This window comes from Ichthyophthirius multifiliis, assembly GCF_000220395.1.
Source record: "Ichthyophthirius multifiliis unplaced genomic scaffold scaff_1120509249801, whole genome shotgun sequence".
Taxonomy (NCBI): domain Eukaryota; phylum Ciliophora; class Oligohymenophorea; order Hymenostomatida; genus Ichthyophthirius; species Ichthyophthirius multifiliis.
Window position 1 is genome coordinate 32,069 of NW_004087303.1, and position 12,401 is coordinate 44,469.

Consider the following 12,401-nt stretch of genomic DNA (forward strand, 5'->3'; position numbering starts at 1 on the left):
GAATATGATAAAGCTGATATCTATTAATAATAAGTTGATAATATTAATTTAATTATAGAAAAAAAATTATAAAAAATACAAACAAATTATAAATTTAATAATTTAGAAGAGGCAGAACTATTTTTAGAAAAATATAATATTGAAAAATAATAGGAAGTTAATTAATAAAATGAAAATTAAGACTAATTATAAGAAAAACTCAGTTAAAAAGAGAATAAAGAAGACTTTACAAATTATTAGAATACAGAGAATGATGAAGAATAATAATAAATAAATGAATAATAACACTAAGAAGAATAAACAAACGAATAATAACACTAAGATGATTAAACAAATGAATAATAACACTAAGATGAATAAATAAATTAATAATAACACTAAGAAAAATATATAAATGAAAAATTAATTTAAGAAGAATAAACAAATGAATAATAAAACTAAAAAGAAATAACAAATGAATAATAACACTAAGAAGAAATAACAAATTAATAATAACATTTGGAAGAATAAAATTAAGAATAATGATTAATATATTTTATTTTTTTAAATATTTAAATAAAAATAATATAATAAAAATTTATTAGAAAATTATATATAAAATATTATATATATATATATATATATATTATTTTTTATTTAAATAAATAAAAATAAAAAATATTTAAACTTTCATTTTAAAAATATAAATAGTTTAAATTTAAGTATTTATAAAAAAATATTATTTATATTTTATTTAAAAAAAAAAAAAAAATAAAAAATAAAATAAAATAAAAAAACATATAAAAAAAATGTTATAAAATAAAAATATTAATAATTAAAATACAAACTCAATATAAAGCATTTAATAATTTTATGAAAAAAGTTGTCATGAAACCGAAAATATTTACTAAAATTAATTAACTAATATAAATTCTGAAATCAACGTAGCTTTTTTAATAAACAAATTTCGTTCTAAACCTAATAAAATAATAGAAAAAATTTTAAATTTAAATGAAAAAGATGACTAAGATTAATATATATCTAAAATAATATCTTAAAATACAAATTTAAATATATAGAAATCTTTAATTTTATAAAAGATAAAATAATATTTAAAACCAACCCAAAATTAAATCCTTTCAGAATTTAATTTTGATATATAAAAGAATCTTAATTTTATATAATAATATTAAAAAAATTAACTTTTTTTTTAGAATACATTTGCCTCTTTTTTCATTTATTAAGTCCAATAAATATAACACTTCTAAAGTCTAGAATAATTCCTTATAGAGCTTATTTTAACAGAATTTATTCTTCTTGAAAAAAAGCTTAAATTATCTTCTAATATTTAACTTGATTTTAACACTTAGACTACTAATATAGCCCTTCTTAGTCCTCAATTTAATTCTATTTATATCTATTTAAACCAAAATTAGCTCATTATATTACTCGCTTTAGAAAAAAATTAAGAACTAAAACTATATACACCCAATATTGTTGAATAAGAAAATCTCTGGAGATACAATAGGCGTATTTAAATCCAAAATAAGGAGAACTATCCCAAAAAATACAATAAATATTCCAAAAAACACACGAATATTCCCAAAATAAGCGTCGAAAAGCTTTTCTTATAAATGGATTTAAATAAGGACTAATTTTTATCGAAAGAAGAGATAAAACAATTTGCATAAAAGCATTAAATTAGCCTAAAAGAGGAACAAATTAATGGACTTTTTGACGATATAACAAAATATAGGATTATAGTACACAAAAAACAATTTTTTCAGCCTCTAAAAGTAGAAGAAATATGGTAATATGTATAATTACACTATATTAAGGATTTAGATGGAAAATGGGTGCCTTTAGAGAAAAAATATAGACACATTTGGGCTGTTTTTTTGGAAAAGATAGGTGAAAATCTGCCTTTTAGGCATGATTTAGAAATTCCTTAATTTAAAAAAATAGAAAATAATAATAATGAATTTACTTTTAAACCTGATTTAAATATTAATAATTAATAAATGTTAAGAAAAAATAGAGTAAAAAATATAAATGTAAATGATTATTTTTTATAGATATAAAAAAATAACTAAAATAATTAATAATTTGAATGCAATATGGAAATAAAAAATACTTAATTTATTCAAATTTTAAATGAAGAAAATTAAAAAAATGAAGAAAGTTAATTATAATTAATAAAAAAAGAAGGAGAGAATGCATTTGAGAAAATTATAAATTTAAAAATTTAAAAAGAAGAAGAAAGAAATTAAACTAAAATACTTTTTTATACGTAAAAATATTTCCAAGAATCATATAGACTTTCATAAAATCCATAAGAATATAAAAAAAGTGACAAAAATCCAATATTAACATTTGTTCCAGAAAACTTTGATTTTTAGCCTTAGAAATTAAATATTATAACAAGACCATAAACATCTAAAACTTTGTCAGGAAAAAGAAATTATATTAAAAATAATTATATTGAATAGGATACTCCTTCATAAATGCCTGGATTTGAAGAAAATAATGAAGGAGATAGTGTAAGAAAAAGTGTTTCAAGATTATTTTCAGCTAAAAACACATATTATTAAGGAAATAAATAATAGTAATAATAGTAATAATAGTAATAATAGTAATAATAGTAATAATAGTAATAATAATAATAATAATAATAATAATAATAATAATAATAATAATAATAATAATAATTTAATAATAATGTATTCAATAAAGAATTTATCGAGAGAAAATATCTTAAATATAAAGAAAAAGAAGAAAATTTATAATTAGAAAAAAAATTTGTTACTACTTTTAGACCTGAATCAGCTCATAATATTAAAATTAAACTATAAAATAAAGATTAAGAGCCTTATAATCCAACTAATAAATTCATATTTAGATCAAATTTTTATTCAGAAAAAAATATTTAGCAATTAATTGTTAATATATACATATATAATTAACATATAATTTAAAAAAAAAAAAAAAAAATCAAAGGAAAGTTCTTGTTTAAGACATTCAATTTGTAATAAAATAAAATAAAAAAAAAGACCTCAAACAGCCTTTAATTAATAAAAAATATAAAATTCTAAATATAAAACTAATAATTTAAATTAAAAAGAAAATACATAAAATTTAAATTAAAGAAAAGAAAATACACAAAATTTGAAAGAATAATTCTAAATAAATTAAAAAATAAACAATTAATAATCAGTTAATTTAAAAACACAATAGGATAAACTTGAAATATTTTAAATAAAAGAAAACAATTGCGAAACATAAAAAAACTGGGTAAAATACTTTAAAACATCAGATAAATAACATGACATAGCAACACATTAAAGACCCAGTTTTTTTGAAAAAGGTGGATATAAGGAACCTTCTGAGATATATGGAAACATACTAAGATAAGAAAAATATTTTGAAGTTCCGTTTAAATTAGCATTTAAACCATTAACTATAACTGATAAAAATTTAGAATTAGGATAATAAAAAAAATAATGAATAAAAATTAAAAATAACTAAAAAATATTATATAAATATATATATATAAATGTTTTATTTTTATTTTATTTTTCCATTTAAAAATTATTCAATCGAAAAAAAGTTAAAAAAAAAAAATGAAATAATTGCTTTTTTTTTGAATTAAATTTATTAAAAAATAAATTAAAAGAAAAAATAAAGTATTTTAAAAGGTAATATAATATATATTTATTTTCAGAATTAATTAGATAATAATTAATATTTTAATTTTTCATTTTCAAGAGAATTTAAAGTTTAATCAATAAATAAAATTTTCGAATTGTTTTCATCTAAATTTGTTTAAATATTATTAATTTATTATTTATTTTCTTTCATAAATTGATTAATTAATTAAATTTCTTTCTATATTTTCTAAAGTTATAATTCTGCGTTTTCCTTTTATTTTTCTAAAACTTCCAAAACTTATTTATGTGAATTTATTTGTGAATTTTCATCTTTTATTTTTATAAAAATCTCTTATTTTTCCTAAACTAAAATATCACATCTTAATTTTAATAATTCATAATTTTTCTCGTATTCATTTTTGTATATTTTTTAGTCCCTTTTCTCTTCCATTTTCTAATGATCTTAAACTAAATTTTTATTATTAGTATATGTGCATATAATATTTTACAAAAGAATATTTATTGCCTAAGATTATATTTATTATCTACAACAAGGACATTTATGTATTTTATTTCCCTTCTAATTATTTATACATTTATTACAAAAAGTATGGCCACACGGAAATAATAAAATTGGAGAAAAATCAGGCGGAATCATTAATTCATAACAAATAGGACAAGTAGTATTTTCAATTTCTTTTGAAATAGCTTTCTAAAAATTGGAAAAATCAGTTTATTATCCTAATCCTTATTAGTTTAATTATTATTGTATTTTTTGCGTTATTTTAGTTGTTAAATCAAGTAAAACATTCTTATTTTCTTATTATTTATATTCGATTCCTAATGATTCTAATTAATCTTAACATTATTTTTATTTTAAGTAGTTTTGGTATTTTTAATATATTTTTTATTTTGCTTAGGCTATATAATCATCGTCAGCATTTTCACTCATTTTTTTTGTTTTAATAAAAAAAAAAAATATATATATTTAATAGATTTTTTAAATATGAATTATAAATAAAATCTTTTAAATAAAAATTATTATTATTATTTTTTAAATTAAATTAAGTTTTAATTTTTTTTTTTTCAAATTTATAAATAAATATTATTATTTTTAAATAATTTTTTTTTAAAAAAAAAAATAATAATAAATAAATAAAATAAAATAAAAAATAAAAAAAATAACTAATTATAAAAATACACATTATATATATATATAATTATAAAAATAATATTTTTTTTTTTAAAAAAAAGAGAAAAAACTAACAAAAAAATGGCAGATTATGATATAACAAATCCCGGAATCGAATCGAATTTCCCATAAAAGCAAATAAAAAAAAGTTTACACAACCAAACAATCGCATCCTAATCTCCTCTCCCAAAATTAAAATCAGAAAAGAAAATGCGCCAACAAGAGGCAGACGAACGAGAAAAATTCCAAGCCGAAAAAAAGCTAAGATTATGGTAATAAATAATCGCAAAAATATCATTTGCACCCCCCGACGAAGGATTTTATAAAGATCAAAATTACCCAGTAAAGCCAGGTTATGGTTTATTTAAGGCTTTGGGATCTGCCAGATGTGGATTTAAGAAGTTAAAAGTAAATATACCTGAAACATATTTAAATTTTGAATAAACCTAATATTTGATTTACACAGATGAAACAGGTAGAGTAGTTAGAAAGCCAGATACTTCATGGCAAACATTTACATAGAAGTATTTTTTAATTTAAAATAATTATATGTATATATATTTAAATATTTTATACAGATGTCTTTTTGAATAAGATTCGTTTAGTTTAAGATTCAAAAGTTAATTAGATCAAGAAGGTTTTTCTAAAAATCGAAAATTTAATGATTAAATGAGCTTATATGATCTTTACGAAAAAACTAACATTAAAATTAATCAAGATGCTCCAATTATTATTTTAAGAGGATAAGCTTCTCCAGATTATTTACTGTCTTAAAATATTTTCTAAGTAAAAACTTTAGGAGAAAAAAGATCTTCTTCTTCAGATGGAGGCAGTAATAGTTTTGAGCAAAGATATATTTATTCAAGACCAATGAAAGTATTTATATATTTATAAATATTAAGATTATGTAAAAATAAATAAGGCAACAGTTTTAAGATTAGTATTTCATACTAAAAATTCATAGAGTACAAATGCTAATTATGCTTTTAGAATTTAAAATCTAGTAGAAATTTTTGATCCTGATACTAAAATTAGTGTAAATCATAAAGCATGCATAAGTTCAGTTAGATAAAATACTTTTGTTGTATAAAATGTTAAAGGTTAAGGCTTAAAAGAGTATTTATATATATATATTAATTAATAATATCAATATTTTTTTAATTAAATATATATAATTATATATGATTATATATAAATATATATTTTTTTATATATATTTGCATATATATATTTCATTATATCTATAGATATGAATAATAAGCTGAAAGTTTAGTTATATTTTTAGAAAAAAATAATTAAATTAGAATAAAATAAATTGTTTTGGATTTTATGTAAGATTTAGAAGGAAAAATATGGTTAATTAGTATGAAAAGTATTTTAGCTGAAAACACTATTTCAATGGAATAAATTATAGCTAAAAAAGCCAGTAAAATAAAAACAGAAACAAAAATTTATAAAAATAAATAAAAATATAAACTTATAAAAAATAATATAAAATTAAAGATACTGAAGATGAAGATAAATAAAAAACTCTCGACTAATTAACATGTTCTGTATATTGTAAATTATGTGGAATCATATTTAAAAAAGATGATGTTTCGAAAGTTTTGACATATAAAGTAAATAAAAAAAAAAAATATAATAAAAAATTAAAAAAAGTTATTATGGGAATTAGTTTAGCATTTAAAAAAAAGAAACCTCCCTTTAAAAAATATTAAAGTATCTCATAGTTCCACTAGGCCTTGTCGAGTATGTAATTTATGTTATATGCTAGTAGTCGGAGAACACGAATTAATTGAAATCGAATAGAAATTTGCTAGAGCATAGAATATACCTCTTTATGATGCAGTAATAAGAGTTCCAATAGATAAAAAACCAAAACATAGACCAGCTTTATTAAGTGAGAAGTTATGTTAATGGAGATTGATATTTTATATAAGTGAAATAAGTAATATAGGAATAGACTAGAATATAGATTTTAAAAATTTATATTTCTAATATAAATTACACAATTTTCGAACCAGTTTTAAAATTTAAGTTGGAGATTAAGTTAATAATGATACTTAAGTATTCTTTTTTATCTATAATATAATACATATACATATTTTTAAAAAATACTTCTTTTTTTTCATTTATTTTAGAAAAAAAATAGACTTTATTCAGGAGATTCTAAACTAAGTGGATAAACTTAATAAAGAAAAAATTCTACTTTAAAAAATAATTAATTAGATGACTTAGGATTCCATAATTAATAGATTAAGCATTATTCATAATTAAATCTTAACCACATCCGTGTACATTATTTTTTTAGTGAAGACCTTAATATTGATAAATTTCTCAAAGAAACTCAAATAAAAGTCCGTTTATGTTAAGGACCAGATTGGAATGCCTTTTTAGCTGAAGGTACATCCAAAACAATTTCTCATTTTAAAAATAAAGACAAAAGTGGACAAAGACATTCATCTTAAGTGCTTCTTTTCTTCGAAAATGCAAAATATTGTGTTTTGAAAATAAATACTGGATTAGTGTATGACGGAGAATATAATACTGGAAAACTTAATCTTTAAAAATATAATGATGTTTATTTCCCAGATGAAAATTTCTATAATTGTAATCCTTTTCCAGATGAATGGATGGAAATGTTTGATCCTTCTTATGTGGTAAAAATAAATATATATATAAATATACATAAATAAATAAATATATATATATATACATATATATATATAATTATATAAAATTATTTTTTTTATTAATATTTATATAAAAATATATTTAATTATGTATATATATAAATATAATAATAATTATTTATATATTTTATAATTTTAAATAAAAAATAAGACTAGAAAAAATGAAATGGAAGATTAAGAAGGTACAGAAAAATATTCTCCCAAATGTACAAAAGCCGAATTAAATAAAATGATCGATTTTAATTCTTATAAAAACAACAGTAAATTTAAATTAGTAGAAAGTCGAGTTTAATAAATGATAAGAATTAAATCTGCTGCTACAACTTTATAATCAAATCCCAATAATTATAAAAATAATTAAGAAATTAGAAAAAGTAATGAACTTTAAGCTAATTTTATCAATAATTAAGAAAATGAAAATCGAAATAAAAGCAAAGATAAATAATAAAGGGCTAAAACAGCTAAAATAATCTAAGATTTGACAGGAAGTCAAAAGAATCTTTCAAAACAAATAAAAAGGCCTGTCACAAGTGTTAGTAGAACAATTAAAAATTAAGACTAACATAATAATAATTAAAATATTATGGATAACAATAATAAAAATAACAATAACAACAATGACAACCAAAACGATAGTGATAACCAAAACGATAACGAGAACTAAAATAACAACGACAACAATAACATTAATTACGATATTAAAAAAAATAATGAAAACGAAAACAACATTAATAACAATAACAAAAAAAACAACGAAAATGACAACTATAACAATAGCAATGATGATAACAACAAAAACAAAAACGATAATGACAAAAACAATAAAAAAAACATCAACGAAAGCAATAACAATAATAAAGACAAAAGCAAAAGCAACAATGAAATCTACAACAACAATAACAATAAAAATTACAATAATAACGATGTAAATAAAAACTAAAATTATAATAATAATTTAGAAAACGATTCGAAATATGTGTAAAAAGGTTCTTATAGAATAATACTTTAAAATGATGACAAAAAAAAGCTAATAATGAAAAAATTGATCTTTATAAAAGATATGGTTTCCATTCTGATGAAGATTTAGATGAAGATAATAATGACGATTATTAAGAAGAAGAAATTATTAGAGAAAAATTACTTGATCATTTCAAAAAATTAAATAATATAGATGAAAATAATTCTAATAATAATTACATAAAAAAAGATTTCAATAATAACTATGAATAATCAAATGATTAATCTAATCATAACTATAATATTATATTAAATGAGAAAAAATAAAGCTATAAATGATGAAAAATAATAATAAAAATATTATATATACAAATATATATTTTTAAATTTTTATTTATTTATTTTTTTACAAAATATATTATAAAGTTAAATTTATAAAATTATACATAAATATCATGGAATAATATTTATCTTTTAGCAATTATACAGATTTTTGGAAATTAATTATTCGTCCACCCCGTTCTGAATATAAAACATAATAATTAGGTCCCAATAGTTTCACAATTAAAGGAATAGAAATATAAAGAACTGACATATAAATAAAAAACAAACAAGGATTGACTTTATAATGTTCACATTTCCAACCTAAAAAACCTATATAGCAATAACTTCCTTGTGTAATATATCTACATGGCAACAGTTCAAGTAGATTAGAAAGTTTATAATGCATTAAATATTTATTACCTTAAAACATTACCTTATTTAGTTTTGATTTTGCAGGATGTGGACTTTCAGAAGGTGAATATATTTCTTTAGGATGGTATGAACGTGATGATGTAGAATGCGTTGTTGATTTTTTAAGGTAAAGTAATACAGTATCAACTATAGGTTTATGGGGTATATATAAATAAATAAATATATATATATATATATATATATATTATATATATATATATATAAAAAAAAAAAATATTACAAAAGGAAGAAGTATGGGTGCTGTAACTTCTTTAATGCATTCCGATAGAGATCCATCTATAGCAGGAATTGTTTTAGATTCACCTTTTTCTAGTTTAAAGAAACTAGCATAAGATTTATGCGAATAATACTCAAAGAAAATCCCAAAATTTTTAGTTTCAGTTGCTCTATCTTATATAAAAAATAAAATATAATCTAAAGCTAAGTTTGATATAAATAATCTAAATCCTCTTGAAAATAATGTATCTAAAGCCTTTATTCCTGCATTTTTTGTTGCCGCATAAGACGATACTTTTATTTATCCGGAACATACAAAATAATTATATGAGGCCTATGCAGGGGATAAAAATCTAAAAATAGTTGAAGGTGACCATAATTCCTCTAGACCAGAATTCCTGTTAGATTCGATTAGTATTTTCTTTTATAATACATTATAAGTGTAATATTTAGTATAAGTAAATCCAAAAACTATTTCTTTTAATAATAATTATAAAGTGGATTATTAAGAAGATTTTTATGATTAATAATTCGAATAAGCAATACAAGAGTCTATTAATTTTGAAAAAAATGTTGTTTTATCATAAAAATAAAAAAAATTAATAATATATAGTTTTTATTGTATTCCACTTTATCTAATAAATTTCTTTAAATAAAAGAAGAAGCAATTTTTTTGGAAAATTTAAATTTTAAAGAAAGTTAAAAATTTATTTTTGAATTTGAAGGGACTAATGAAAATCAAGCATTTATTTATTTTAAAAATTAAGATTTAAAATTTTATTTAAGTTTTAATAATACTAAATTAGTTTTATCAAAAGATAATAATAAAGAAAAATTTATTTTATAATTAAATGAATAAATGAATTGTTTTAATCTATTATTTAGACAAAAAGATGATTCATATTTCATTTTTAATTCCGATTTGGCGATTTTTTAAAAAATAAAAATAGAAAATATACCAAATACTTATTAGTTCTATTTTTTAGTAATTTATTTTTCATTTATATATTTCAATAATAATAAAAAAAATAATATTTATATTTTAATAAAAACAAAAAATTTATTTATATTTTAATAAAAATATTAGTAATAGGAAGAAAATATTATTTAAAATGAGGATTTTTCAATTAATTATTATTAAAACTTTCTTTCATTTTAAAATAATTAAATCATTTTAGCATAGTTATCTTAATAAAGCTGTATAAATAAAAATTAAGTTTACAAAAGCTTAATATAAAAACGCATATTTAATTTAAAATGAATTAAATCAATATATTGGATTTACTTAAAAAGACTAGAGCTGTGTTTTATTTAAAGAAATAAACTAATAAAATAATGTATATTGGATTATATTAAAAGATATAGAAAATCACTATCTTTTTTTGAATTTAAATTTAAATAAATATTTGACTATTGACCTGAAGAAAAAAAATGTTTATATATAGACATTTAATAATGATTAAGTATAAAAATTCAAATTAATCGTAGAAAAAAATAAAGAATAAGAATAATCAACTGAAAATTGTGAAAGTAATATTAATGAAGATTTAAATGATTAAATATTGAATACGAAATAATTAGAAAATAAGTATATCAAAAAAAATTGAATTAAAAAAAATAAAAAAATACATACAATATATTATTATTTATTTTATTTTATTTTTAAAAAAAAAAAAATTGTAAAAGATTATAATTATATACTTCAATATAAATTTTATAAAAAATTAAAAATATTAAAAAAAATAAAAATAAAACGAAAATAAATGTATGATTATTCCTGCTATGAAGAAAAAGCATAATAATTTACAAAAATTTAAATATTCAATACATAGCCTTAATATTAATTTTTGTAAATTAAAAATAAAAAAATAATATTATTTTTGTATATTAAAATGCTTAAGGATGTAATAATATGATATTTTTAATAATTAAACGTAATTAAAAAACTTTTACATGATTATAAAAGCTAAAGTAATTAAAAAAATGAAATAAATTTTCAATTAAAAAGAGAAAAATAGTTAAACGAAATACTATGGGTTATTTTTGGATTATTTTCAATTTATCATATGGATTTATTACATATACTTTAATTAAGAAGACATTAATTTAAGTAAACTCTCTTTAGTTAAATTAAAAAATAAATATTACAAAGAATATATTATTTTTATTTTTTTTTAAAAAAAAATAGAAAGAACTTTATCAACGTTTTTTAATAAGTCTTTTTATTAATATAATGATAAGCATATATTAAAATATTGAAAACAAATAAATTTATCAGTTTAGAATATATTAATATAGAATTTCTTAATATAACATAATAATCAAATTAGTATCAAACATAATAGCATTATTATCGTAATTTTAAAATAAAAATGAATTATTTTAAATAATTAATAATATAAAAAAAAAGTTTTTTAGGAATTATATGGCCAGTTTATAAATTTTTATCAATTCCATTTTGTTTTATATTATTTATGACTTATTCTTATTTAAAATAATTAATTCCTAAACCTAATCTGGGTAATAAAATATTAAAATAAAATAAAACATTAAAAAGGATCTATATTTATAAATTCGATTGTATTTTTAATAATAATGTATGTAAGATGATTATTATTTTATTATACTTCAAGAATTTAATATTTTATTTTACTTTTTTATAGATAAATTAAATAAATATTTCAAATTTTATTTAAATTTGAATATTTTTAAAATAAAAATAATTTTATTTTAATATTAATTATAAAAAGAAAAATAAAATTTGAAAAATCAAATATTTTTGAAAATCTAAATATTCTTTTAATAATATAAATAAATAATCTAATATTAAAAAAAAAAGATGTTTTATATATAATTAATATATATTATTATTTTTTAAGTTTTGAAAATAAAAAAATATTTAGTTTCTTTTTAAATTTGATTCAATGCTTTTAATATCAAAATTTAAATATTATTTAATTT

At 17.8% G+C, this 12,401-nt stretch overlaps 2 protein-coding genes across 2 annotated transcripts, besides 21 other annotated features; both read left to right on the forward strand. All coding sequences in view use genetic code 6, as the record gives it.

Annotated features, from left to right (window-relative positions):
- The first annotated feature begins 265 nt into the window (after window positions 1–265).
- Window positions 266–511: a microsatellite.
- Window positions 447–497: a microsatellite.
- Window positions 512–555: 44 nt separating the features above from the next.
- Window positions 556–625: a microsatellite.
- Window positions 590–626: a microsatellite.
- Window positions 627–734: 108 nt separating this feature from the next.
- Window positions 735–776: a microsatellite.
- Window positions 736–790: a microsatellite.
- Window positions 748–814: a microsatellite.
- A 1,763-nt stretch (window positions 815–2,577) lies between these two features.
- Window positions 2,578–2,699: a microsatellite.
- A 385-nt stretch (window positions 2,700–3,084) lies between these two features.
- Window positions 3,085–3,146: a microsatellite.
- A 1,610-nt stretch (window positions 3,147–4,756) lies between these two features.
- Window positions 4,757–4,811: a microsatellite.
- Window positions 4,812–5,008: 197 nt separating this feature from the next.
- On the forward strand, window positions 5,009–8,587 carry IMG5_033670 (hypothetical protein; the record flags this gene model as incomplete). The annotated part of the gene is made up of 9 exons (XM_004039054.1): window positions 5,009–5,342; window positions 5,430–5,694; window positions 5,741–5,934; window positions 6,066–6,244; window positions 6,337–6,437; window positions 6,478–6,885; window positions 6,960–7,478; window positions 7,663–8,436; window positions 8,570–8,587. Exons 1-9 carry the CDS (start codon window positions 5,029–5,031, stop codon window positions 8,585–8,587), a joined length of 2,772 nt encoding a protein of 923 aa, XP_004039102.1. The 5' UTR covers window positions 5,009–5,028.
- Window positions 5,985–6,021: a microsatellite.
- Window positions 6,027–6,059: a microsatellite.
- Window positions 7,489–7,555: a microsatellite.
- Window positions 7,491–7,559: a microsatellite.
- Window positions 7,567–7,636: a microsatellite.
- Window positions 7,575–7,636: a microsatellite.
- A 336-nt stretch (window positions 8,588–8,923) lies between the features above and the next one.
- On the forward strand, window positions 8,924–9,882 carry IMG5_033680 (hypothetical protein; the record flags this gene model as incomplete). The annotated part of the gene is made up of 2 exons (XM_004039055.1): window positions 8,924–9,365; window positions 9,450–9,882. Coding segments are annotated over 2 exons (875 nt in total), but the record flags the coding sequence as incomplete, so codon positions are not given.
- Window positions 9,367–9,427: a microsatellite.
- Window positions 9,883–10,439: 557 nt separating the features above from the next.
- Window positions 10,440–10,520: a microsatellite.
- Window positions 10,521–11,144: 624 nt separating this feature from the next.
- Window positions 11,145–11,191: a microsatellite.
- Window positions 11,192–12,200: 1,009 nt separating this feature from the next.
- Window positions 12,201–12,236: a microsatellite.
- Window positions 12,201–12,254: a microsatellite.
- Window positions 12,255–12,401: the final 147 nt, after the last annotated feature.